This window comes from Mucor velutinosus (assembly GCF_035048745.1).
Source record: "Mucor velutinosus strain NIH1002 chromosome Unknown tig00000165, whole genome shotgun sequence".
NCBI lineage: Eukaryota > Fungi > Mucoromycota > Mucoromycetes > Mucorales > Mucoraceae > Mucor > Mucor velutinosus.
Window position 1 is genome coordinate 105,023 of NW_027041913.1, and position 25,998 is coordinate 131,020.

At 43.2% G+C, this 25,998-nt stretch overlaps 10 protein-coding genes across 10 annotated transcripts; 2 read left to right on the plus strand and 8 right to left on the minus strand.

Moving 5' to 3' along the window:
• Positions 1–1,149: 1,149 nt before the first annotated feature.
• ATC70_002968 (uncharacterized protein) lies at positions 1,150–3,386 on the minus strand (the record flags this gene model as incomplete). Its single annotated transcript, XM_064822337.1, has 3 exons — positions 1,150–2,703; positions 2,774–3,235; positions 3,300–3,386. The coding sequence occupies 3 exons, from the start codon at positions 3,384–3,386 to the stop codon at positions 1,150–1,152; spliced, it is 2,103 nt and encodes a 700-aa protein (XP_064678937.1).
• Positions 3,387–3,550: 164 nt separating this feature from the next.
• Positions 3,551–4,285, minus strand: ATC70_002969 (MFS domain-containing protein; the record flags this gene model as incomplete). Its single annotated transcript, XM_064822338.1, has 3 exons — positions 3,551–3,791; positions 3,849–4,149; positions 4,210–4,285. The coding sequence occupies 3 exons, from the start codon at positions 4,283–4,285 to the stop codon at positions 3,551–3,553; spliced, it is 618 nt and encodes a 205-aa protein (XP_064678938.1).
• Positions 4,286–4,501: 216 nt separating this feature from the next.
• RPF1 (Ribosome production factor 1) lies at positions 4,502–5,754 on the minus strand (the record flags this gene model as incomplete). The annotated part of the gene is made up of 2 exons (XM_064822339.1): positions 4,502–5,330; positions 5,393–5,754. 2 exons carry the CDS (start codon positions 5,752–5,754, stop codon positions 4,502–4,504), a joined length of 1,191 nt encoding a protein of 396 aa, XP_064678939.1.
• Positions 5,755–6,116: 362 nt separating this feature from the next.
• On the minus strand, positions 6,117–6,842 carry ATC70_002971 (uncharacterized protein; the record flags this gene model as incomplete). Its single annotated transcript, XM_064822340.1, has 3 exons — positions 6,117–6,348; positions 6,421–6,548; positions 6,840–6,842. 3 exons carry the CDS (start codon positions 6,840–6,842, stop codon positions 6,117–6,119), a joined length of 363 nt encoding a protein of 120 aa, XP_064678940.1.
• A 707-nt stretch (positions 6,843–7,549) lies between these two features.
• ATC70_002972 (uncharacterized protein) lies at positions 7,550–7,955 on the plus strand (the record flags this gene model as incomplete). Its single annotated transcript, XM_064822341.1, has 3 exons — positions 7,550–7,552; positions 7,616–7,827; positions 7,892–7,955. 3 exons carry the CDS (start codon positions 7,550–7,552, stop codon positions 7,953–7,955), a joined length of 279 nt encoding a protein of 92 aa, XP_064678941.1.
• A 141-nt stretch (positions 7,956–8,096) lies between these two features.
• ATC70_002973 (uncharacterized protein) lies at positions 8,097–9,272 on the minus strand (the record flags this gene model as incomplete). Its single annotated transcript, XM_064822342.1, has 1 exon — positions 8,097–9,272. The coding sequence occupies one exon, from the start codon at positions 9,270–9,272 to the stop codon at positions 8,097–8,099; it is 1,176 nt and encodes a 391-aa protein (XP_064678942.1).
• Positions 9,273–10,360: 1,088 nt separating this feature from the next.
• Positions 10,361–12,793, minus strand: RPL30_1 (60S ribosomal protein L30; the record flags this gene model as incomplete). Its single annotated transcript, XM_064822343.1, has 4 exons — positions 10,361–10,717; positions 10,781–11,153; positions 11,207–11,887; positions 11,958–12,793. 4 exons carry the CDS (start codon positions 12,791–12,793, stop codon positions 10,361–10,363), a joined length of 2,247 nt encoding a protein of 748 aa, XP_064678943.1.
• A 234-nt stretch (positions 12,794–13,027) lies between these two features.
• On the minus strand, positions 13,028–14,457 carry TSF1 (Elongation factor Ts, mitochondrial; the record flags this gene model as incomplete). Its single annotated transcript, XM_064822344.1, has 2 exons — positions 13,028–13,082; positions 13,151–14,457. 2 exons carry the CDS (start codon positions 14,455–14,457, stop codon positions 13,028–13,030), a joined length of 1,362 nt encoding a protein of 453 aa, XP_064678944.1.
• A 307-nt stretch (positions 14,458–14,764) lies between these two features.
• RPL25_1 (60S ribosomal protein L25) lies at positions 14,765–17,219 on the minus strand (the record flags this gene model as incomplete). Its single annotated transcript, XM_064822345.1, has 5 exons — positions 14,765–14,897; positions 14,948–16,146; positions 16,219–16,707; positions 16,783–16,898; positions 16,964–17,219. 5 exons carry the CDS (start codon positions 17,217–17,219, stop codon positions 14,765–14,767), a joined length of 2,193 nt encoding a protein of 730 aa, XP_064678945.1.
• Positions 17,220–17,558: 339 nt separating this feature from the next.
• Positions 17,559–24,481, plus strand: ATC70_002977 (uncharacterized protein; the record flags this gene model as incomplete). The annotated part of the gene is made up of 9 exons (XM_064822346.1): positions 17,559–17,745; positions 17,947–18,522; positions 18,597–18,644; positions 18,708–19,049; positions 19,110–19,258; positions 19,357–19,666; positions 19,721–22,968; positions 23,038–24,270; positions 24,323–24,481. The coding sequence occupies 9 exons, from the start codon at positions 17,559–17,561 to the stop codon at positions 24,479–24,481; spliced, it is 6,252 nt and encodes a 2,083-aa protein (XP_064678946.1).
• Positions 24,482–25,998: the final 1,517 nt, after the last annotated feature.

Here is a 25,998-nt window from a genome sequence, read left to right on the forward strand (position 1 = left end):
GAAATAGCCAATATACGAGTAGACAGCATACTTACATTACCTCTTTCTACTCAAAAATATGCAAAATTTGGATGCATTTAAGCCGTGATTTTTCGTATTAGAAGCCATTTTTGGCCGTCGGAATATTACCAAACAATTGCTCTCATCTAGTACTTACTTTCTGTCACTGCTCAATTTTTTTGGACAAAGAAATCACCACCAAAAAGCATGAGAGGTACCTCATGCTTTTTGGTCGATCTTTGTCTATATTTTTTTTGGTCCCCAAAAAATTGGGCAAAGCGGTAAGGAAGTAAGTGCTAGATGAGAGCAATTGTTTGTTGCTATTCTGACGATCTAAAACTGCCTTGAACGCGAGAAAACGCGGCTTAAATGCACTCATATTTTGCTGTATTAGGCACACTCTTGACTAAAAAGGAATAATATCTGTATGATACTTGCCCGTATATGAAGTAGCTACGCGTATATGGATGTAGAGCATCACATAAGAATCAGATCCACAGAAAATATGAAGGGTTTTCATGTGTAATTAGAGGGTCAACATGAACGTAATAGTATTATGATAAGATATGCAAGGGCAATCGGTAGCGCGAGCTGCCGCTGTGCAGGCTGGTTCTCACTGAAGCGAAGCGAAGGTAGAGAACCACTTGAAGCATAAACACTCATATGGTTAGTGATTATATATCAATCAACAATCAGGGCTCTTCTAACATTTTAGCTATATAAATTTTGCGATATTAGCCAAAGGCCCGCGGCAGCGCGAGCCGTTTGAACGTAGGTTGGTTTCCACCGAAGCGAAACGTAGGTCAGGAAACCACCCAAAGTGTCGAAAGGCTCGTAATACATAAAATCAAATCCGAAGGATTGCCTCTCAAAGTGAATTCCAATGCGAAATGCAAATCCGTCACCCTATTACCACTTTCACTTTGAAATTGCGTTTGGGGAGCTAATTTCGAAATGGAATTCGGCACAAAAGATTCAGAAACTGTACAAAGACTATTTGGAGATGAAAATCTATATATTTATATTTATTATTACAAAGAAAAGCAGCTTTTCTAAGCTACTAGAATTTTTTTTATCGTAAAATTAAAATGAAACAAAAATTTACACGTTTTTGACAGTGGGGGGAAAAATAAGAAAATACTATGCAATTTAATCAACCTCCTCCATCTTGGAAACCTCAGCGTTATCATCAGCAGCGGCTTCAGCAGCTGGCTCATCAGCGGTAGGAAGCTCGTCTTCGTCAATAGAGAGACCGAGAGAGACCATACGGTTGATACGGGTAGCGAAAGAGCTAGGATCATCAAGAGTGAAACCAGAGGTCAACAAAGAGGTCTCGTACAACAAAGTAACAAGATCCTTAGCAGTGCGGTCGTTGGCATCAGCAGAAACCTTAGACTTAAGGGCCTTGATGATGGGGTGATCAGGGTTCAACTCCAAAGTCTTCTTAGAAGCCATGTAACTGGACATGGAAGAATCACGGAGAGCTTGAGCCTTCATGATACGTTCCATGTTGGCGGACCAACCGAATTGACCAGTGGTCAAAACACAAGGGGAATCAGTCAACATGGAAGAGAGAACAACCTTCTCGACCTTCTCACCGAGGATATCCTTGACGGTCTTACAGAGACCTTCATATTCAGCCTTCTCAGCTTCACGAGCCTTCTTCTCCTCCTCATCTTCTTCGAGTTCAAGACCATCCTTGGTAATACAGACCAACTTCTTATCCTCGTATTCCTTGAGTTGAGTAGTGGCATATTCATCAATGGGGTCAGTCATCAAGAGGACCTCAATACCCTTCTTCTTGAAACCTTCGAGGAAAGGAGAGTTCTCAACAGCAGCGCGAGATTCACCAGTGATGTAGTAAATGTTCTTTTGCTTCTCGGGCATACGGGTAACGTAATCCTTGAAAGAGGTCATCTCATCACCAGACTTGGTAGAGTGGTAACGCAACAACTCAGCGAGCTTGTTACGGTTTTGAGTATCTTCGTGAATACCGAGCTTGATGTTCTTGCTGAAAGCTTCATAGAACTTGTCAAAGTTTTCCTTGTCCTCAGAGATTTCTTGGAACATTTCAAGACACTTCTTGACCAAGTTCTTACGGATAACCTTCAAGATCTTGTTTTGTTGGAGCATTTCACGAGAAATGTTAAGAGGGAGATCTTCAGAATCGACAACACCCTTGATGAAGCTGAGCCATTCAGGCATCAAATCCTCACAGTCATCCATGATGAAGACACGACGGACGTAGAGCTTGATGTTGTTTCTCTTCTTCTTGGTCTCGAACATATCGAAAGGAGCACGCTTGGGAACGTAAAGAATGGCACGGAATTCGAGTTGACCTTCAACAGAGAAATGCTTGACGGCCAAATGATCCTCCCAATCGTTGGAGAGAGCCTTGTAGAATTCAGAGTATTCCTCGTTCTTGACATCCTCAGGGTTACGGGTCCAGAGAGGCTTGGTCTTGTTGAGTTCCTCGTTCTCAACAACGGTTTCCTTGATGGTCTTCTTCTTCTTCTCATCCTTCTTGTCATCTTCATCAGTAACCTCCTCAATCTTGGCACCTTCCTCAGCGACAATCTCTTCCTCATCATCAGAGACCTCCTTTTCAACTTCCTTCTCAACAACGAGTTGGATAGGGTAAGAGATGAATTCAGAGTGCTTCTTGACGATATCCTTGATCTTCTTCTCGTCGAGGTATTCGAGCTAGAAAATAAAAAAAAGTAGGATTAGGAACCCAATGCCAACACTCTCCAATGCCATAAAATAAACCTACTTGATCCTCCTTCATGAAGAGACGCATTTCAGTACCACGACCAATGGAAGGGTTGACTTCATCACGGGTGATAGTGAAAGAACCACCGGCAGCAGACTCCCAAATGTATTGCTCGTCATCGTTGTGCTTGGTGATGACTTGGACCTTGTCAGCAACAAGGTAAGCAGAGTAGAAACCGACACCGAATTGACCAATCATGGAGATATCAGCACCAGAGGAGAGGGCTTCCATGAAAGCCTTGGTTCCAGACTTGGCAATTGTACCCAAGTTGTTGACCAAATCAGCCTTGGTCATACCGATACCAGTATCACGGATAGACAAAATGTTGTTTTCCTTGTCAGGGGTGATACGGATATAGAGATCCTTCTCAGCATCGAGAACGGAGGGATCAGTCAAGGATTGATAACGAACCTTGTCCAAAGCATCAGAAGAGTTGGAGATCAATTCACGCAAGAAAATTTCCTGATCAAAGAGACATGTCAGTCGTCGCGTGTCATTGCAGGCACGAAAACCCCCTTATAGTTACCTTGTTAGAATAGAAGGTGTTGATGATCAAACTCATCAACTGAGAAATCTCAGCTTGGAAAGAAAAGGTCTCGGTTTCGGCAGACATTTTATATAAATTTACAATAAAGAGAACAGAAGCGTGGCTATCAGGGCTTTCCTTTTGGCTTTTATATGAGATTTGGTTTATTTTCAGAATGGAAGGATATAGAATTTCAAAAAGTTTTCACTAGTCACATTTCTTTCTCGCAAATTCGATGTGATGCTTCCCAATCAATTCAATTTGACAGGTGAAGCAGGTGGTGGTGTAGCGTAACTTGAGCTATACCAAATCGCGCCATTGTCGCAGTCTCCAGTGTATTTTTCAAACAGATCTTGCACAAATGTCTCTCTGATAAAGCAATCAAGCACATCGGGTATCGTCAAGCTGTAATCTCTCCAGAAGCTAGCCCCTGGTGCGTTGCCATGTCTACCAATGGCATGTAATACGAAATCGGGCGATCTATGAGTGTGGCTAAAAGAATATTTATAATTGGATCTAACATTTCAATCAAGTCAATCGCTCAATTACCCAAATATTTGACCAAGGCCATACTTGTGTTTCTCAATCAGCTCGATTACATTGGCATCTTTGACAATCAGGATGGAATCTGCTTCGTAGGCTAGCTTATCCTCGAAATACATGACAATCTTTCTGTCGTATTGCATGTACTCACTATTTGGCACAGTATCGTTTTTCAGAATCTTGACATGGCTAGGCACATTGTAATATGCAGACATGATTCTCTGCAAATTACCTGCTGCTTGTAGCAGCATTCGCTCTAGTGGTGAAAATGAATCAGGCAACCTCAAAAACACATTTTTCGAGGATACTGTGGGAAAATAACGAACAAATCAGAAAGAATCATAGTCAAATGAATGAGATACAGTACATTCTTCAGTGAATTGAAAGGGTATTCTGCTGTAGTGCTCAGTATTTGATGGTTCAGGTAATCGCCCAGTTGCCATGGTAACGTGTCTGTGTGTATTGGAGATAAAGAGAATACAAAAAAAAAGATAAAAGAACAAGGTCTATTATATGTATGCGAGATAAAGAGGCCCTTGTCATATTTTTTTTTTCCTTCCATCCAAGTTTAGGGTTGTGTATTTATTCCAAAATTAGATTGCTTGATTTTTTATTTGTTACAAAATGATAAACATCATTTTAGTTATTATTGAATAAGGCTAATTGATATTATAATTCAGCCACTGCTCTGGTTGCTCTGCAAAAATGATATTAGGATTGCCAGCTCCATACATGTAACTGACAAAATCAGTATTTACTTGGATGTTATTGTTAGGCGTACGCAAGAGATCGGATGATGAGGCGGAGGAGCTGCTATCCAAACTATCAAATAATTTGCCATATTCATTACTGTAATCTGCAGGTATGACGGTCTGATCCAGCAAGTAAGGAGTATCTTGTTGTTGTTGTTGTTGTTGTTGTTGTTGCTGCATTGCTTGCTGCATTGTTTGTTGATATCCTGATGATTGATGACCCAAGGCTGGATGAGACAGGGAAATAGGTGATTGAAAGTAGTCCAATGAAGGTGTTTCCAGCATTTGAGAAGAAGGTGTAGAATTGCTCAACAAGGTAAACATGGCTGGATCAGTTTCAAAGCTAAAGGAGATGGGTTCAGCAGCATTGATGTCCATGTAGCCATTATGTAGTAAGGCAGGATCAACATACATGGTGGCACTATTTGTATCAAGATTCAAGCCGTCTTCTCCCAGGGATACAGAAGCATAGTTGACAGTAGGCTGAAAATAGAGGGACGATGCACCTTCATTCAAATCTGGGCCTGCATAAGCTAATAATCCTTGCAGTGGCTGATGCTGTTGCTCTTGCTGATAGGAATGCTCTCTCTCAACTCTGCAATAGAATCGGGGTGATGGCATGTAGTCTAGGTCTTTGGCATCTTCTTGAGTGGCACTCTTGTCAGCCTCCTTGGTTTTGGTGACAGCAGGCTTCTTGTTCTTTTTAGGCTTGGGACGGAAAGTATATCCAGGATGTCTGTGCATAAAAAGATTAGTCAGTAGCGTGTATTCGGTCAGTTTCATGTATCTTATAGCTACTTTTCTAAATGATCTTTCTTTGCCTTGTCTGCAATGACTCTATAGACATCTTTTTCCTTCTCATCAATAGCCCTCCACCATTTAGCAATGATCTTGGAGATAACGCGGTGGTTTGCTGTAGGACAAAACTGTCTGATATCAGATTGAACTTTAGATCTGTAAGCCATGAAGCTGTTGATAGGTCGTCCAATGTGGCCAGGCACAGCCTTGCGGACTCTGGGTTTTCTAATACGGCCCCTGGGTGTTTTGGCGCACTGTTCACCGAGATCAAGGACATCTTTTTGTTGATCTGGCGTAAAGCATTTGCTGATATTCTCTAATTCTTGTTTTGTGAAGTATTTGTTGAAAGCATGGTCCTGCATGATTATTTTAAACGAATGTAATGGGAGTATGAAATGAAAGGAAGGGGGGGGGGGGAGGGAGAGAAGGGCTATTATGATCAAATCCCAATGATTGAAAAAGTGCATTTGTTTATATACAAATTTTCGTTTGATTGTGTCTTTATTGAATGCAATAATAACAATCCACCCAATTAATGATATTGGCCAAAACAAAGACCTTTATCATGAAACAATGAATTACACATACACCGTCTCTCCAATTTCACTCAATACAAAGACGCACAGGGCAATATGATGTTGGCTGAACTTTTGACTCTTTATTAACGGAAAGATAACATCCAGTCAAGTGTGAAGAGGCCTCAAAGATGGTAGCTACCTTAAATTTAAGCCTTGACAGCATACTTGCGAAGAGGGAAGTGAGCCAACTTCTTTTGCTCACGAACAGTCTTCTTGGACTTCTCGAAAGGAGTCAAAGCTCTACGCATGGCACGGGTCTTCTTGACACGGAGATCAAGAGGAGTGAAACGCTTCTTTTGATAGAAAAGACGGAGTTGTTCACGTTGGGTTTGGTTGATAACGGTCAAAACACGGGCAACATTCTTACGGGCTTCACCACTAACACTTGCATGAGCACAGAATCCCTTTTTCTTCTCCAAACATGTACACTATAGCACCAAATCTACTTACATTTCTTGAGATCTACCACCAGCAACCTTTTGGACACGGATGTTGGCAAGTTGTTGCTTTTGTTCGTCGAGAATCTTGACAAGCTCGGCCTTGTTCTTGTTGCGGAGTTCGTGTGCTTTGACGGCAGCCTACATGAAGAGAACGAAATGTATGAATAAACGAATCTACAATGAGTCCATCATACTCTCATGTTGTCCACCAATGTAAACGTATCGAAATAAGGTTGAGTTTCTCATTGAAAAATACTGTGTCATGGCTCGTATTTTGCATTTCGTTTTGAGATTGCGATGTGCGATGTTTACCAGTCAAATGTCAAAATTGATTGATTCCATATTCCAGATTTTCAATTCATGTCGACTTCGATACGTTTCATTGATGGATTGCACTGATATGATGAAAGATGGATGTTGGGTTTTTACCATTGTAATGATGCTTCAAGAGTAAGAGGAAGTTCATCCTAGGCATTGGGCTGTATAGTTCTTTTGTTACCCCGAATTTTGAATTGACATTGTAAGGTCGGCGAGCTGAAAAACATTTCTGTAATCCGGAACCTTGGTGGCTAGCCTTCGAACCGGACATTTACCTCTGAGCTTTAGGTGGGATCAAACAACATCTGCATAGTTGCCAGATCGTGAAAATGTCCTACAATTCTAGAAGTCTTTTCAATACGGAGCAGCTATTATGAATAGTCATCAGCACATGTAGATCAAATGAATAGCTTCACTGCTACCTTGTTTCACGGATCATTATTTAGCTCAGCACTAAATGCTGACAATGACCCAAATTCAGCCTATGAATAGTCAAGTACAATGCAACATCTCACAGCCATTGTTCAAAGGTAAATCTGAGTCGATTTCACATATGCTCATCATGTTACTCGTGTGATAGGATGATGGTGAAACATGTCAATGGCCTGCAATTCACCCTCGCATCGCATTGCTCGCTTGTGACGTGAATTAAGGTTGATTCTTGGAGTATTGTGCATGTAATCCAACTTTACTACTACATTTATACAAACACCCCTAATCCCACTAGTGTTGGGCCCAAGTTTCAACGTCCGGATGAAATGCCAAAATAGAAATCAATCAATGTAAACCAGTTGAACCTTCTCTTTGAACCTATAAACGAAATGGTAAGCAAACATCCATCCATCCATCTATGCATCGATCCATCATCTAACATGTTAAACCCATAGGCTAAGCGCACTAAGAAGGTCGGAATCACTGGTAAATACGGTACCCGTTATGGTGCCTCTCTCAGAAAGACCGTGAAGAAGATGGAAATCACCCAACATTCCACCTACACCTGTACCTTCTGTGGTAAGGACGCTGTCAAGCGTACTGCCGTTGGTATCTGGAAGTGTAAGGGTTGTAAGAAGACCATGGCTGGTGGTGCATACACTGTCTCGTAAGTTGAATGGGAAATGTTGGGTTTTGTACAGTATAGTTAATCTTTGTTTACCATGTAATAGCACTACCGCTGCTGCCACCGTCCGTTCCACCGTTCGTCGTCTCCGTGAGCTCGCTGAGATCTAAGGAAAATGCATCATCCATATCACTTTTTCATATATTTAGATATCAATAAAATCCAACTCACACTCGCACACGTTAAAAAACAGAGTCAATTGAATGTTTATGTGTTTGAAAGCAACTTTATACATGGATATTCGGGTGGTATTAGTCTTCGTCATCGCTAAAGGTGTTAAAGAGCGATGCAAATGCTACTTCATCATCCTTTTCCACAGTGGATGCCGCAACAGAAGGCGTTGTGGGTTCTGATCTGCCCTGTAAGCCGTCTCTTAAAGCCTTCTCGGTAGCTGGAAATCCAACTCGTCTACTCATGTCAGCTGCCGTTTGGACAAAGAAGTTGGAAGTGTTTGGTGTCAATAGGATTTTGCACATTTCTGTATACCCATGATTAGCTGCATATAATAGCGGTAAATTGGTGGTATTTGCTGGGTTATTCAGCATGTAGCATGGATCAGCTTTTGCATCGTTGATCAGAAACTGGACAATATCGATTTTCCTCTGTTGAACTGCTAGATACAATGGTGTTTCCTCAAGGAGGTTGAAAACATTCACATCGCATTTACACTCGACAAGCTTCTTGACAATTTCAAGTCGATTCCAAGTAACAGCGTGGTGCAGTACGGTCGCAAATCGAGTTTTGCCATTCACATTTGCACCTCCATCTATTAGCGCTAGTGCTACGTCGATGTATCCAAAACTGATAGCAACTGCCAATGGTGATAGTCCTCGTTGGTTGAGGCTGTCTACGGGTACTCCTTTCGAGATGAGCAGAGGAATTGCTACAGTAAAGTTGTTGGTGGCAGCCAGGTGAAGCAATGTGTTGCCTTGTTCATCGGTCACGGATGTATCGGCTCCTTGTCCTCCATTCTCAATCAGCAATTCAACGCATGGCAAAGAGCAAGAGAATATAGCGTTTGTTAGCGGTGTATGGCCCAGTGAGTCCTTGACATCAAGCAGAGACCCATTTTCAATCAAAAGCTCCACTGCGTCAAAGAGGCCTTTCGAGCATGCAGCGTGTAAGGCCAATTCATGATGGGGTCCATTTAACTGGTTCACATCCATGTTTGGCTGCAACAGCAAGATACGCAGCGCCTCTGCACTCTTATTGTATGCTGCTAAATAGAGCAAACTGTACCCATCGCTGTTTAATATGTCGACCCTGTTGTCTCTTGATTTTATGTATTGATAGAGAGCTTTGATATCGAGTTTTTCCAGGTTGATAGAATCCCAAATGTCGTGTTGATCATCGCCATGTGAAACCTTTTGCTTTTTGTTTGCTGAATTCGAGTCTTCTGATATAGATCTCAAGTCGCTACCGTTCATTATACTAATCCTGTTGTGTTTTAGGGAGAAAGAGAAACCTTAAAAAATGCTAATGATTCTTATTTATCAATTTCTTTGAATCAGGTCCGAACGCCAATTGGCTGGTGCATATCTTGGCAACTGTGGTTGCACGTACATTATACAACTAAAAACTTCTTTATGCCACAAAATTATGCATTTACTAGCCGTTTCTTCTCGCTGATGCTCAGTAAAATCTTGTCAATGTTATTTAATCATCTCATCAATTTATGAAGAAGATAGCATCAATTTTGCCATCCAAACCCACCACTTGAAAGCCCGCTTAACCTCTGCTCCAGATTGGACAAATTTTGTTTCAAATTCGACTTCTTCGATCTATTATGCAAGATTCGACTATGTAAGTAGTGATGATCACCCCATACTTTCTAATGCATTTTAGGAGTACTTTTTACGACGCATCCAACGATGCTAATTATAGCTGCTGCTTTGACTCAATCTATTGAGCAATGCTTGAAAATATGAAATTAGGTTTTAGGCCAAAAAGTCAAAATTTTACATATAAAGGTTCCACAAACAAAGTTTCAGGCGCTGCTTTGGATCAAGAGAAACATTTTGACTCAATACATGCAATAGTAAAAGCCTTCATTTTTGGGGTCAAAAACGCTATCGTTTGATTTTTGATAAAAACCATGAGGTACCCCTCATGCTTTTTGGTCGATTTTGATTGATGTTTTTTCGGTCCAAAAAAAGCTGGGCAAAGGTGTCAGAAAGTAAGTGCTAGACGAGAGCAACTGTTTGGTGGTATTCCGATGGCCTAAAATGCCTTCAAACACGAGAAACCGTGGCTTAAATGCATCCGAATTTCGCTGTGTTTTTCATATTTTTAAGTAGAAAGAGGTATTGCAAGTATGCTGTTTACTCGTATATGGACTTTTCTCATCGGCATTGATGTAGATCATTCTAAAAGAGCTATACTCAGAGTTACAATTTGTTAGCGGAAGGCTCTCACAAAACACACAAGGTTAAAAAGTCAGATTCTAGCATAGATTAGTAGGGCAACAGCTCCACCACTAATTGATATGATACCCACAGCACTTTATTTAAACCAATTACACATGGCCCATCACTACTGTGAATCTCAAAGTCGGTCCACTATTACTGGTCGACATCGTACTCTTCCCAGAGGTGTTCTTTTTCGCGTTACAGCTGTTCAGTGCTGTTTTTAACGTTCTTAAATCGTAGGTGCTTTGCAAATATTGCAGTTGATTTGAAGTGTGTGGTGTGTATGTTAGTGGAGGCGGAGACGAGGTAGCAGAGGAAGACGTCGCTGTATCTGCCTCATTGACATTGTTGTTGTTGCTGCCGCTGGCAGTAGCCTGCTCATTGACACTGTTGGCGCTTGTTGCAGTGCCTACATGAACAGTGCTCGAATCTTCATCAGCACATAGTGTAGTGCTTCTCCATCCCTGAATAACGAAAGCACGTGTGAGTACAGGTATTTGAATATCATCCAATTTTTTTACACTTACCCAACTCTGTAGTACTGAAAAGTTGTCAGGGCTGCTTTGGAATAGCGTCAATGCATGCTTCGGTCCTCTTGTAGGACAGTATATCTTGAACCAGGTCTTGACCACTTTTCGCTTGTCCGAATAACGTGAAAAAGACCATGCTTGTTGATTAAGATGACCAGATGGGGAAGGTGATGTTGGCGATGTAGGGTTAGTGCTGGTATAGGTCTCATGGTGTTGCTGTGGTTGCGGTGGCTGCTGTTCCTCAGCAGTGGATGATGCTGGCGAGCTATTGTAGTTTTGAGACACGGATTGACGGTGCAAATAGACTCCTAATTGTAGCACGCCTTTACGCTGGGATCTCGTTTTCTGAATATACATGTTCCAATTGGATCTATGTTTCCATGTTGAGCGTCATTTGATTGCTGCTTATGATGCTTTACTTACCCTGCGTAAAACACTGTGTCAGAGTAGACTCGCATGCCATGTTTCAGGGATGTCACATCTGCAAATTCAACGCTGAAACGGAATGGAGGGTATATAGAGTATTGTTCAATTGCTATTATAGGTGGTGAAGGCGAAGAGAAGCGTTTTTTTGCGTAGTTTGTGGTGGATGCCGATGACGCTAATGTGATGGCAGACTCGCCCGTGTAGGTTGTTGTATCGTCTGTTGGGATAGGATAGTATTTTCTCAGTGGTTCCTCCTCCTGGTCTTGTTCCCTGTCATCTTGGTCAACATCTGCACGATTTTCATCATCATCATCAAGGCGGTTGGCAACTTTAGCATTCTGTCTTTGCTTATCCATGTTTGACACGACGGTCATGTTGAGGTTGATGTCTCGCTCTGAAGCTGACTCTATTTTGGACCTTAATTGAATCTGCTGCCACAATGCTTCTTTCAAAATTCTCTCAGGTACCAGCTTCTGCTTTGTCAGGGGGTGTATGTCATTCTGTATGGATTCCAGCTGCTCAAACGTCATGTGCATGTAGTAGATGGATTGAGAGATGATGTAGCAGTTGCTGTTTGTGTCTAATTCAGTCAGTACAAACGATGTTGATTTCGAGTTGGAGTAGATGTTGTAGCGCGCACGGATGATTTGCTGAATAAACTGATAGCGTTCGTATTCACTAAAGGACGATAGACGAAAAAAGTTGATGGCAAGCTGTACATACGCAACCCTGAATGATGGACGCTTACCTTGGCACCCAAAAGGCATCACTCTCAATCACTTTCTGTAGCCATTCCAATGGCAGCGATGCCAAAATCGATCGATCCATATGATAAGCTTCTCGGCATAAAAAAGTAAACACAGCATCGCAGATACGGTCGCTCCCTTGTACCATCAGCTCGTTTGTAAACAGCAGATAATCGACAACATTTTGATGATTGAGGTTCTTTAGGATAAAGTCTACGCAAATGCCACACACGTCTAGCTGAAAATAAGAGCTTGTTGCTAGTATCTGCCTCACATTGGATTGAGTGATCAAGGGTTCGTCAATCTTTCCATACAGATATTCTAATACAAACTGAAATGACTCCATTGTGATAAACGGATTGTCCTTGTCGAAATGCAATGTGATTTGGCTGGACTCGGCTTCTCGGAATCCGCCTTGCAGCAGCAACTTGAAATATGGATTTTGGTCCAACACCAGCCGATGCAACTGATATGTCTTGTTCCATGAAGGCACAAACACCTGAATATCGCTTCCAATGCCATCAACCAGGCCGCGTGTAAAAATATGTCGACAAAGCATCAACGAGTGGAGTCTCCAGTCATACTTTGAATTACTAGCCATATTGGCCATGTTGGATGGAGACGACATGGTAGCCATTGAAGTGCTGTAATTGGTGGATTTCGCTTCCATGGAGGAGCTGGGGGAAGGACTTTGATCTGAATAAGGTGTGCTGATGGTGAGCCAAGGATGGTCTGTAACTTTTGCAGTCAAACGTGTATCTCTGATAGCAGAAGAGCTTGTTCTAGAAGAATTCATGTTGCTATTGTTGCGTCTATCAGAATGGTTGATGTCCTCCATAATGCCAAAAAGAAATGAAAAATGAAAAAAAAGGAAAATATGTAAAACTGGAAAAGGGGAGGGGGGGGGAGAGAGAGAGAGAGAGAGTCAACAAGATATCTTGTTTGAACGTACAAGAGGCTACTCTTATATAGTTGCAACGAATGAGCGCACGTGATATACTAGAGACAAGATCATTTTATAAGCATATTAAAAACCGATAGAGAATGAAAGGAAGTTGTATATACATATTTATCAATTTGCAGCAGAGGAATCTTCCAAAGAAGAAGCTACTTCCATCATAGGAGGACTGTTTCATTTGATCAAGAATTGTCATGTTAATGCATGGATTGCTTCTGTTTATATGACTCCACATACCTTTGTCTTCTGCCTTCTTTATAAGGGATTTTCACTGCGGGATGGTCCATGGGTGTCAATAACTCAAAGCTGCATAAAAGCTCCTCGTTCACACTCATGATGGCACCAAAATTGTCAAACTCACCACAATAATTGGGCGCACTAAACACGGTAACAAGTGTTCTTTCGTTAAAGAACTGGTATCCATCCTCCACAACCATGTGCGCTCTACACACTAGGTCCAGATCAAACTTGGAAAGAAATTCATTTACAATCTTCTTTCCAAAGCAGTACGACACACCTCTCTCATTGTCTTCCCAATCAACTGCTGTATCGGATGGATCAGCCCATAGTAAATCGTTGAGTAGGCCGAATTCAGGGACATCGGTGGGTCGAATGATGGTTCGTATATCGTCCATTGCTCCCAGTGATGGGCTGAGACCCCCATGCACGCAGAATATCTTTCCTGCCACTAATCCTGCTATCGGCAACGAGTTGAATACATCCACAAATGTCTTCCACACTTTGGTGTTTGTTCTACGCTTGCATTCGTCGTAAAATCCATACACTCGAGTGACATTGGCACATTCATGGTTTCCTCTCAGCAAAAAAAAGTTTTCAGGATACTTGATCTTGTAACAAAACAACAGCAGTATCGTCTCCAAACTTTGCTTGCCTCTATCCACATAATCCCCAAGCAACAGATAATTCGAATCTGGCGGAAACCCTGCCATCTCAAACAGCCGGATCAGATCATGGTACTGGCCATGGATATCGCCCATGATTTTGACTGGAGGATTCAATTCGATCAGTGTAGGCTGGCTCATAAACACTTCATGCACTGCTCGACAAATAGCCACAATTTCCGAGTTTCGAAAGCATATGGATTTTGTCACTTTTCCACTGGTGCCCACTTCTATCAGTCGATTGATGCATTCATCCACATCCAAGTTTTTTCCGAATGATTGCGCTGATGAGGCTGTCAATTGGTTCTGAGAGTTGATGCTTATCTGATTTGCAGACATGACAGTATCTTGATTAAGATCTTCGTTGGTGCTGTTGGCATTGCTGGTCGACATGGGAGTTTCTACAGTGTTTTTCGGTGACATGGCATTTGGGAATGGATAATCTTGGTTTCTGGCATCTGGCTGATGGTGTTGCTGCTGTGACATGTCGGTGGAAGCGAGGTTGCTATTGTTGTTGTGATTGACGAGTATCGAGTTCATTGACGTCGCTGTTGTGTTGGAGTATTCATTGTCTGGTATATCACTGTCTGTTCGGATGACGCTGGGTCTTTCTTTGCGTTTTTTCGAATGTAGGTTGCCCATCTTTTTATGTTCAAAGTTAAATAGACTGAAAGAGAGGGAAAAGAAGAACGAGAGAAAAAACAGAGCCTGTGCAAGTTTTTGATTGGGGTTTGACGGAGGTTGTTTCAAAGGCTAAATTTGATGGAGATCTGCCAAAATGCTCTAAAAAAGGGAGTCGGGGAAATACCTCGATTCATGCATGTTACATGGATGTGGTGGAATATAGAGAAGATCATGGGGCAATTTCACAAATGAAAAATGGCCCTTTTTATTGGTGATGCAGAGTAGCTATTATTGTCAAGGCAGCGGAATATTCTTACTCTGTCGATCAATTCAACTTTAATTCCTTCAACTCCTTTCGTAGGCTTTCATTTTCTTTCTGTAACTGAGCATTTTCTTTCAGCGTTTGTTGGATCAGCTTGTCCAAATGCTCTACAGTAGCAGCCAAGTCGTCGTGGTGGCTATGGCAACGTGTTAATCTCTTTTTCATCTTGATGGTAGCAGTACTTACTGTTGTGATGAAGCCGCTTCTGTTTCATGCTCATTGGTGATGGCAGGATGAGCACCTGGTTTTTTGCAGCTCAACCTTAATTCCTGTAGTAAAACTCTTTGAGACTCATTGAAACGAAGCAGCTCTTCGATCTGATAGAGAGGGTTCATGAGCACAGGGGCCGTTGCATGCTGATGGTGTGTGTCGAGATGGCTGGAAGAGATGCTTCCTCTGGGAGTGACATCCACAGACGAGCTGCTGGAGCCACCTGTCAGCTCAAATCTACCTATCTTTCTGGAGGATTCAGTCAGTAATGCAATGTTCTCTGATGTCAATAGTTCCTGTGGTGGGTATCGCTTTTCTGTTACTGCAGTCGTGTTGGGCTTGCTGTTGGCAGAAGAAGAGGAATAAGAAGAGCTATCGCGAGACAGTGGAATGGGCTGGTACAGCATGGGCGAGCTTGTGTTGGACGATATTTCAAATCTCGATTTACGATCATGTGTAGCTAGAAAGTCCTGACTAGGCATCTTGTGTAATTGCTGCTGCTGCTGTTGTTGCTGCTGCTGGTCTTCTTTGACATAAAATCTACCCTTCATTACTTCACACTCCTCATCTGGCATGGGGCTGGATGATCTGATAGACGATGAAGTGTCTTGAGACGACTCTTCAATCACAAAGCGAGATTTCTTTGGCGGCGTCATGGACAAGGGCGGAGAAGTGGACGTAGCAGTAGGCACCGGATCAGAAGGATGCACCAGCATGCTATTATTGCGAACAACAACATCACCAAATGAAATGTGCCTTTTGGATGGTTTCGACTTTGTATTCTCTTGTGGCTGGTGGTTCAGAATCAGCTGTTCTGCAGCAGGGCTATTTTGATCTGATAATAGGAGCTCGTCCACTTCTGCATCCGCATCTTCATCATCGTCATCGAAATCCCATTCATCTGTCTTTGTAATGGTAACTTGCTTTTGGGGTATCTTTTTGCGAGGTCTCTGTTCCAGTGGGGGTAATTCATACAAAATGGCCTTGACCAGGTATTCTTTTCGCTTGGCTTGTTTGAAGAAGGGATGCTGCAGTAACTTGTCGGCAGTGGGTCTTTTCAGGGGGTCTTTGGAGAGACAGATATCAATCATGTCTTTGAACGATTTGGAGTACTTGTGGATTGTATTGTCACGGTCTAGAGTGGGTGGTTCGTTTGAAAGTGTCATCATCAGTACCTGTATGTTTGTTTTGGTTTGTTTTTAGTTGATCAGATGGTGTTGCTGTTGTATATGTCGAGTAAACTATACCTTTAAAGGCGGGAACTTTGCAAAAGGGGCATGGCCTGTTGCTAGCTCGATTGCTGTGATACCAAAACTCCAGATATCCGCCTTGTAATCGTATTCAGCTTGTTCCATCACCTCGGGTGCCATCCAGCAGGGTGTACCCACAAATGTCTTTCGCATGCCTCGCTCGCCGGTCTCCATCAGAGAGCTGGATACACCAAAATCACCCAGTAGCACGGTACCGTCTTCGTCCATTAGCAGATTGCCCGCCTTCACATCACGATGGATGTGGCCATTCTTGTGCAAGTAGATCAAGGCTTCCAATGTCTGTTTGAGGATGGTTGCAATGCTGGTTTCATCCAGTCCTTCGGGAAATCTAGTCTTCATGATATCCAGACAGGATCCTCCAGCTAAATAAGGGGTTACAATGTATAGCTTTGATCCATGTACAAATGAGCCGTATACACGCAATACGTTGGTATGTTTTGAGAGTGCCATCAATGCTGTTTCACGCTAAATAAGATTGAGAAGCCGCAGTGTGAGTGTGTGTATCTCTCTCTCTCTCTCTCACCCCTTAACACAACTTACTCGGAGTTCGTCAATCTGATTTCTTTCAAACTTGTCGAGGTCAATCATCTTGAGCGCCATGCGTCTATTCAGAGGTTTATAAATAGCTTTGTACACTATAGCAGACGAGCCATAGCCTAAGAGAAAAAGGGTATGAGGGATCCACTCTATGCCATTCCATCTTGCACACATGTTATTTTACCAATCGCCTCTTTGATTTCAAAATCATCAATTTGACTGAAATGATGTTCAGATAATAACTGAGAGGGCACAGGGGAGGGCGGCATGTTGCTGTCATTATTGAGCGTGCTGCTTGTCATTATCTTGAGGCCATTTAAAATGTCGATGCCACTGATGGATCGTCTCGCATGGTGATGTGGTGACGATACCGATGCTGGTGCGATCAAGATGGGCCTTGGGTTCTCTTTTTCAGAGTACGTGCTGTCTATACGCTCCATAGGAATGTGTGCTATAAAGAGAGAGAGAGAGAGAGAGAGAGAGAGAGAGAGAGAGAGAGAGAGAGAGAAAAGAGAAGAAGAAGAGAGAAAGAAAACGGCCCAAATTTATATAGAAAATTCAAGGTACGAGAAGGTAAAAGGATTGAATGACGCATCTCCATATATATACACTTGATTATACACAGGACACAATTACACAAGCAAAATACATGGTAAATCAAGGTTACACGCAACGAAATTTTTTCTATATGAATACATACATATTGCAACAAATAGTGATACCCACACTCTTTTTTCATCTCTCTCTCTTTTACACCTTTGTCTCTCTATCTCTACAATATGAATATACCACATGCAAAGCACAATCATACGCCCAGCTGGGAGAGTGGCAAAAGAGATGATCTGACATCCAGCAGCACAGGCACCAGTAACAGCAGCAGCAGCAGACACCATCAAGCAACACATAGTAATTCAGACTCTTTCTTTAACCGTGTATTTGGTCATCATTCTTCTGATTCTTCTCGAGGTAAGAAAGCAATAATAGGAGAGATAAAGGAGGGGCATAATATACACACATATACACTCTATTTATACGGGGTGGTGTTTGGGGGGGGGGGGAGAGAGATGTTGATATATAACACCTTACTTTTTGTTATTATTTGCCTTCTTCCTTCTCTCTTTTTCTTTACTTGTTGCTGTACTCATCCGCTCTATTCCCAACTACTAGCTGGATCACCTATACCACCATCCAATTCAAATCATCAGCAGCATCATCCAAATCAGCCTTTCAAAAGTAATACCACCATTGATTCTCACAAGGGATTGCAACACCCATCATTGATACCATCCAGTACGACAACATCAGCAGCTACAAAGAAATCGCGTCATAGCCGCAATTCATCCACAGGACACTTGCCACTGAATCCAGTCTCTATTATACCAACTCATACACCATTCAACAAAATGCATAGAAGACGCTCGTTTGATGGTATGGAAGGTCAGAATGTTGTCTCCAAGAAACCTACTACCCCGACTCCGCTTTCGTCCGTATCAGCACGAGTAACGACTAGTCCTGTACCATCTACTACTACTGCCCATACGACTACGCATCCACATCAGCATCATCATTGCCGTCCTCCTCAGCACCCACAGTCAAGAGGCGGTATTAATGTGCCAAAGATCAATACAGCTGCAGTGCCATTTCCAAGAGGCGGTAGACAGATTGGACAAAATCATGCTGATACAACACATCTTGTGAGAAGAAGCAACTCAATTGAACGCAATCAATTCCGACTTCCTGAAGGTAACATTTCATAATCAACTGGGTAATACATGATAATTAACAACATTTCACATGCCATGTTGTTGTACATATAGATCATCCACCCAAGAAACGACACTTGTTTCGATTTGGCAAAAAGAAGAGTAAGTTGTCAAGCTCTTTATGCGATCCCAAGGGGGGCGAAATTGACCTGTTTCTGCAATTAGACTATCAGGCTACTACACCTTCTTTCACACATGCTCCTGCCGCGGCGTCTGCCAACAACTCGACTTCGACCGCCTCCTCCTCCAACACCACAGCCATATCCACGTCTTCCTCCAACCACAACAACATGATGGCGTCTCCCCGTAAAAAGTCAAGCGATTTGGACCATCGGTCTTTGTTGTTACCAGATTCGCATACACCTGCGTCTGACATTCAACGATACTATTACCAGCAGCAGATGAAGGACGAGCGAAAGCGGTCCGCTGGCTCCAATGGCAGTGGCAACAGTAGCCATAAAAAGAACAGCAAGGACAGTGGAAGAGACCAATTGCTACATCTCAAACGTAAGTATACTATGGACAAAGTGTTAGTCGGATCGGTGGAGATTTTAACTTGTCATAAAGTGGATCAAAACTTTGAAAAGATGGATGGTATTGTCAACAAGGACTATTACAAGTCCAACTCGCCCGCACCCACATCAGCGACTACCATGCTGCCATCCACGCTGCATGTACCAAGTGCTCAATCAACACCCAGTGGCATGGATACAACTGTAAGGACTGAAAGAGAGAGAGAGAGAGAGAGAGAGAGAGAGGCAGAGAGAGATGCTTTTTTGGCATGAATCTTTTTACTAATAAGCTTGCATCATAGGGCCTTGATTTAGAGTCGTGGGCTCCACCTGACAGTTGGGGTGTGCAGCCTCCTTCTATCATGTCAGCCTCTACCAACATGCTGGAAGAGGATCACGCTGATTTCGAAGACTATCAGATTGACGTGCAGGAGAAATGGGATGTGCCTAAAAAGAATGCCAATATCAAGATTTACAGACCTGACAAGACGTACAATACGCTGCATGTACCTCTCAATTCAACTACGCTAGAAATCCTCAAGAAGCTGGCAACCAAGTTTTTCATGTCTGACATGACTAAGTTTAACCTTGTCATGAAAAGACACAACATAGGTAGCGTTGGTATTAAATCAAAAATGGCTTTTGTGTGCTGATGTTGTATCTTAGAGCGTATTCTGGGACTGACAGAGCGTCCACTTCAGATTCAAAAGCTGTTGCAAGAGCAGATGGGTTACATGGATCAAGACAAGATTGACGACAGCACCTACCTTGTGCGCTTTCAAATGATGCCAAACATTGCACAGCCAGTGCAGGAAGACAAGGACTTTGGGCAGCATGTGGATCTCCAGTCCAGATCACTCGCAACCATCCCCATCTACCTCTACAAGCACGCCTCTCGCATCGTCTCTCTGGACATTTCCAAGAATCTGCACATTGAAATACCACTCGACTTTATTCAAATGTGCACCAGTCTCAAGCAGCTATGGCTGGCCAATAATGAGTACCTGTCGCTGCCTCCTTCCACACAGCATATTGCATCGTTGGAGCATCTCAACATCTCTGGCAACAGACTGCGGGACCTGGATCATGCCAATCTGCATGAAATCACTGGACTGAGAACTCTGCGTGCCATCAACAATAGGCTGGAATCCATCCCAGACACGTTTGCTACTTGTTTCGACCACTTGACAACCCTGTTCATCTCCAACAACTCGTTTACCAAGTTCCCCATGGTGATCTGCGACATTCTGACGTTGGCCTACCTCGATATCAGCTTCAACAAGATACAGATGTTCCCAGACGAGATTGGCCAATTGACCAACTTGGTGGGTTTGTTTGCTATTGCCAATCGCATCACAGGCGCTTTACCCGCTAGTTTTGTGCATTTAACTAAACTGCAGGAACTGGATATCCGTCAAAATCTAATCACAGATCTCGATGTAGTGTCTCAGTTGCCTCGCTTGGAGATTCTATTGGTCGACTACAACTCGACAAGCATTGTTAATTTTGAAATCAAAAGCTTGAAGCAGCTCAAAATGTACAAAAATCATCTCACCCAGTTCAACTTGACGAGCGGCCCTGGTGGCGGCACTTGCTTGACTGAGCTGAATCTATCTTGCTGCAAACTATCGAGCTTGCCAGAAGAAGTGTTTAACAATACCCAAGGATTAGAGCGTCTTGTGCTGGATAGCAATACTCTCAACTCCATCCCTTCCAGCATCGGTGCTCTGCAGCGGCTCGTCAAGTTGTCCATTCAGAACAACAACCTGGAGACATTGCCCGCTGAAATTGGCAAGTTGTCTGAACTCAAGGCCCTGGATGCTCAAAAGAACAATCTCAAATCACTACCCAAGGAGATCTGGCTGTGTTCCTCTCTCCAAACGCTAAACTGTTCGTCCAACCTACTAGACTCGTTTCCCGAGCCATTGTCCACAATCACACCGTGCTCCACGCCACTGGCAAACAAAAAAGCAGGCGACGACATATCAGACATGACGCTGATTTGCGATGAGGACGACGACATGATGATGAACATTATTCCTCCTGCACTAAATGCTGGCCAGGGCGTCGTAAAGCGCTTGGATCATTTGCTCGACTACAATTCCATGACGCGCTCCACCTCAAAAGCTACATTCATGTCCTCTAATTCCTCAACCGCATCCCCAGTGACACCTGGCGCAGGCAAGGCTCTTCACTATGCAACTGCATCATCATCCAGCACGCAAAGCCCAAGCATATCGTCCAACGCATACTCAGCAGATCAGCCAATGCACCCTCATCATTTGACCCCACAGCAGATCCAGCAACAACAGCAACAGAAGCAATCAGCCTCTCCACCTCCTGCTCCCAACTTTAACCCGCCAAGCTTCTTTGCCAGCCCCAGAAACCATCCACCTCCTCTGTCGCTGTCTTTGCGACAGCTGTTCTTGGGCGACAATCGATTCACGGATGACATCTGGTCACCGTTGTCGTTATTCCTGGAGCTGCGTACCCTCAACTTGTCCTTTAACGATTTGTATGAAGTGCCTCCCGACGGTCTCTGTCATCAGCACCTGTACGAGCTCTACCTGTCTGGCAATCAACTCACCTCGTTGCCTGCTGACGATATTGAGCGATTGCAGTACATGCGTGTGCTCGCTGTCAATGGCAACAAACTCCAAACACTGCCGGCCGAGATTGGCAAACTGCGCAAGCTGCTTGTGCTGGACGTAGGTAATAATGTGCTCAAATACAACATTGCCAACTGGCCTTATGATTGGAATTGGAACTGGAACTTGGGGCTCAAGTACTTGAATCTGTCTGGTAACAAGCGTTTAGAGATCCAAAAGACCCATCCGGATCCCAACAATCCCAAGGACAAGGACCTAAGTGATTTTAGTGCGTTGACACGTTTGCGTATGTTGGGTCTAATGGATATCACGATACTCGGTGTGTCTGTGCCTGAAGAATTCCATGATCGCCGTGTCAGAACATCCCCTTCTGAAGTGAATAGCATGTCATATGGCGTAGCAGATTGGCTGGGCCCTAGTGATCACTTGTCTACGTGGGATCTGGTCATGCCGCGATTTAGAAGCAAAGAAGACGAGTGTATATTTGCCTTGTTTGATGGCTCCAAACATCCCAAATCCGGTTGTCGTTTGACAAAACAGCTGAACGATACCTTGACAGCGCAGTTCACCAAAGAACTGGCTTCCATCAAGAGTGACGATACAATTGTCTCTGCTGTGCGTAGAGTATTCTTGGGTCTGGAGCAAAGCCTAGGTACATCGCCCTATATTGTAGACAAGGATTCGGGTGCATCAGCTGTGCTATGTTACATCTCTGGCACCAAGCTGTATGTAGCGAATGTAGGCGATGCTCTGGCTGTCATCTCTCGCAACAACGGTCAAGCCTTTGAGATTACACAAAAGCATATACCTCTAAATCCAAGTGAAGTGTCTCGTATTCGGGCAGCGGGTGGCCATGTCTCCAACTCGGGTCTACTCAACAACGAGCTTCATGTATCAAGAAGCTTTGGCCACTTTCATTTGGTGCCTGTGGTCAACTGTAACCCTTTTGTATCCACCATTGATCTTACTGAAAACGACGAGTTTGTCATCATGGCTTCTCGCGGATTATGGGACAAGATGACCTATCAAACGGCTGTTGATATTGCTCGCACGCAAAAGGACGATTTGATGGCTGCAGCACAAAAGTTGCGTGATTTTGCTATCACCTATGGTGCTACTGATAATCTCATGGTCATGGTCATTGGCGTGGGCGATTTGTTTGATAAGCGAGAGAAGCGCTATCGTGGTAACCGCGGTAACAATATGGGCCCTGGTCGTGGCGGTGTAGGTGCTGATGTTGGAGCAGAAGATGGCTTACTGGTCAAGAGCAAGCGCAGAGGGAAAGAGGAAGTGCCTGGAGATTCGGTAAGCCTTGTTTTCTTTTTTTTTTTATATATATATATAGCGTGTTGTATGTATACTCATTTTTGATAGACATTGGCTCGGTTGGAAAGAGAAGTGGCACCTCCTGTCAGCCAGCTGGCGTTGGTATTTACAGACATCAAGAGCTCCACACAATTTTGGGAAACACAGCCCGAAAACATGCGCTCTGCCATCAAGATTCACGATGCCATTATGCGTCGCACGCTGCGTAGTGTCGGTGGTTATGAAGTTAAAACGGAAGGTGATGCCTTCATGGTCTGTTTCAAGAACATCACAGCAGCGCTCCTGTGGTGTTTCACTGTGCAATTACAACTCCTGGAAGCAGATTGGCCTGCTGGTATTCTCGATACAGAAGAAGGTCGCGAAATTGAAAAGGATGGCATTGTCATTTATAAGGGTCTGTCTGTCAGAATGGGTATTCATTGGGGTTCGCCTGTGTTTGAACGCAATCCCATCACACAACGTATGGATTACTTTGGTCCTGTCGTCAACAAGGCAAGTCGTATCTGTAACGCTGCTGATGGTGGACAAATCTGTGTGTCGTCTGATGTGATTGCTGCACTGCGAAACTTTCCTAGCATGTTTGATGAAGACGCTGAGCTCCAGACAAACACCTCTGCGGAAGTTGATGCCTTCTCTGGTACTTTTCCAGTGAGCCGAGATCTGTTGCAGTTAAAACAACTGGGCTTCCATGTCGTGGAACTGGGTGAAAGGCGTCTCAAGGGCTTGGAAACACCAGAAACGCTTAGCTTGGTCTACTCGAAGCAATTGCTGGCTCGAATCGAGATTGACAAGAGTGAGATGATGGCAACAGCTTCATCGCCCATCGTCACTCCCTCCACCATCATATCTCCCAAGGCGATCCAGTCCATCGAGGCTTCTCCTGCACTCGCGACAACCGCCACAACGGACTCCTCCTCCAACGCCATGGCAAGTAATAGCAGTGTCTCAACAACGCCCATGGACTATCTGACAGCAAGGCCTCTCCGGCACACCAACACGCGCAAGGTGGTACGTACCATTGATCCCAACTTGGTCTGTGCCATGAGCAATCTAGCTATCCGTTTAGAGCGATTAACATCGGGCAACGTCTTATCACAACACATGGCTGGTAGCTCCATTAATCGTGAATACACGTTGAACAATGAGGGAGCTGAGGACACTACACACACCGTTAGCACCGCGCCCTCGGGATTAGGCTTAATGCTCGATAGACATATCCGTGAAGATGCTACTGATGAGGAATTGGTCATCATGATGGAGAATTGTGTTGCACGTGTAGAGGTAAATATACTTGATCAATGTGTAGTTTATACGTATCTAACACAGTTTATAGAACGCTGTATCTTCCTTGTATCTACAGAAAGTGGGCCATTTTGCTGGTGTTTTGGAAAAATTGGGTGAGGCGATTGATATGGACCCCATGCACATTATCAAGGCTTTACAAATGTACGCTGAGTCTTCTTCCTTGGCAGCTAAGGGAATGTCTCTCTAAAAGCACTTGATTTACGTTGATATCATAATTACCTTGCAAGCTTGAATAAACATATTGTATACTGAATTTATCGTGTGAGCTGTATGGTGAAAATTTCTAGCTAGGAAGGTGATTGATGGCTGGCTTTATTGTCGTAAGGCATCTTATGTAGCTTAATGAATCCATACCCTGAATATCATCATGAGAATAGGCAAATTATTATGACACCAAAACAAATACAGTCGTCATTGCAAAAAGGGCAGATCCGCCACTTCAATGTGAAGAGAAACTGCTCTTGCATTCAGATCATCTCTACTGCCTTCCGTATGATAGATCGACATCATTCAGTCTGTCATTTCCACATTATATTGAATCCCCTGATTTTGTGCATTTGTTCATGACAGATCACAATGAATCAGATCAGTAATTACTATTCACAGGGCATCCCTCATCTGCTCGATGAAATCTGCTGACCTTTTCATATGTCAAATATTTATTAACCTGGTAAAGCTGCACCGGCGCCCAATTCTGATCACACTCCGTTTGTATCCGTAAATGTCATCACATTCATCCTTGTATCCCTGGGATCGCCCAATTTCTAAAGTATAGAATATTTTCTCAATGGCAACGCATTGCTATTTATAACAGCTAATGTCAATGACTATGCTACTGCTTCTCTCATGGTACGAGCATACCGCTTTCTTTTAACATTGACACAGGGTATTTAAAGCCAATACCAAGAAAACCAAAGGTTTCATGGCGAATCCTTATTAAACCTCCTTTTTTAGCCCGTGCCGAGGTTTCGTGTCATGATATTCAGTGAATCCATTTCATTATTCATCGAAGCAATGAACATATAGTAATAGAAGGAGGCAATGCCCAGAAAACACAAATCTCGAGTGCCTGCCCAATGAAGCATGCACTAAACAATGGCCTTCATCTATGCATTCAGCTACAACCTCACACCCCTTTTCGGTCTGTGTATATATACACAAAATAAAGAAATACATACATGATGTATGCATTCTATCTAACTGACGTTATTGCCATTACTGTAGTTACGTGGTATTCAAATCTTGTACCACATCATTATATGCGGAAAAATGAGACGATGATGATATGTTTTGGTATACAGAAAACAAATACAAATAAAGTATTGAGTCAAACTGATATAATCCCAACAAAACCTACAAGTGATACCTCACTAGTGGCACAAGACATGCTCAAGAGTATAGTGCCGCAGAAAGGTGATTATGGACATTACTAGCAGCTTGTATGACGGATTTAGTCTTAATTTCATCCAGAGAACGTGTGCAAATAGAATATAGGATGATGATGTTTAATAGAGAACACACAACATCTGGTAGACTCACACATTGGATTCCGATGTCATGGCAACAACAGCGCCGTTTGTTTGACTACCATGGCAATAACAGAGGCGATAGATGTGGATTGAACGAATGTCATGTTGAAAGAGACAGGGATGATTAGCCCACATGGATGTAAATAGGATAAAAAATCTAACTTGCTCCTTGAAA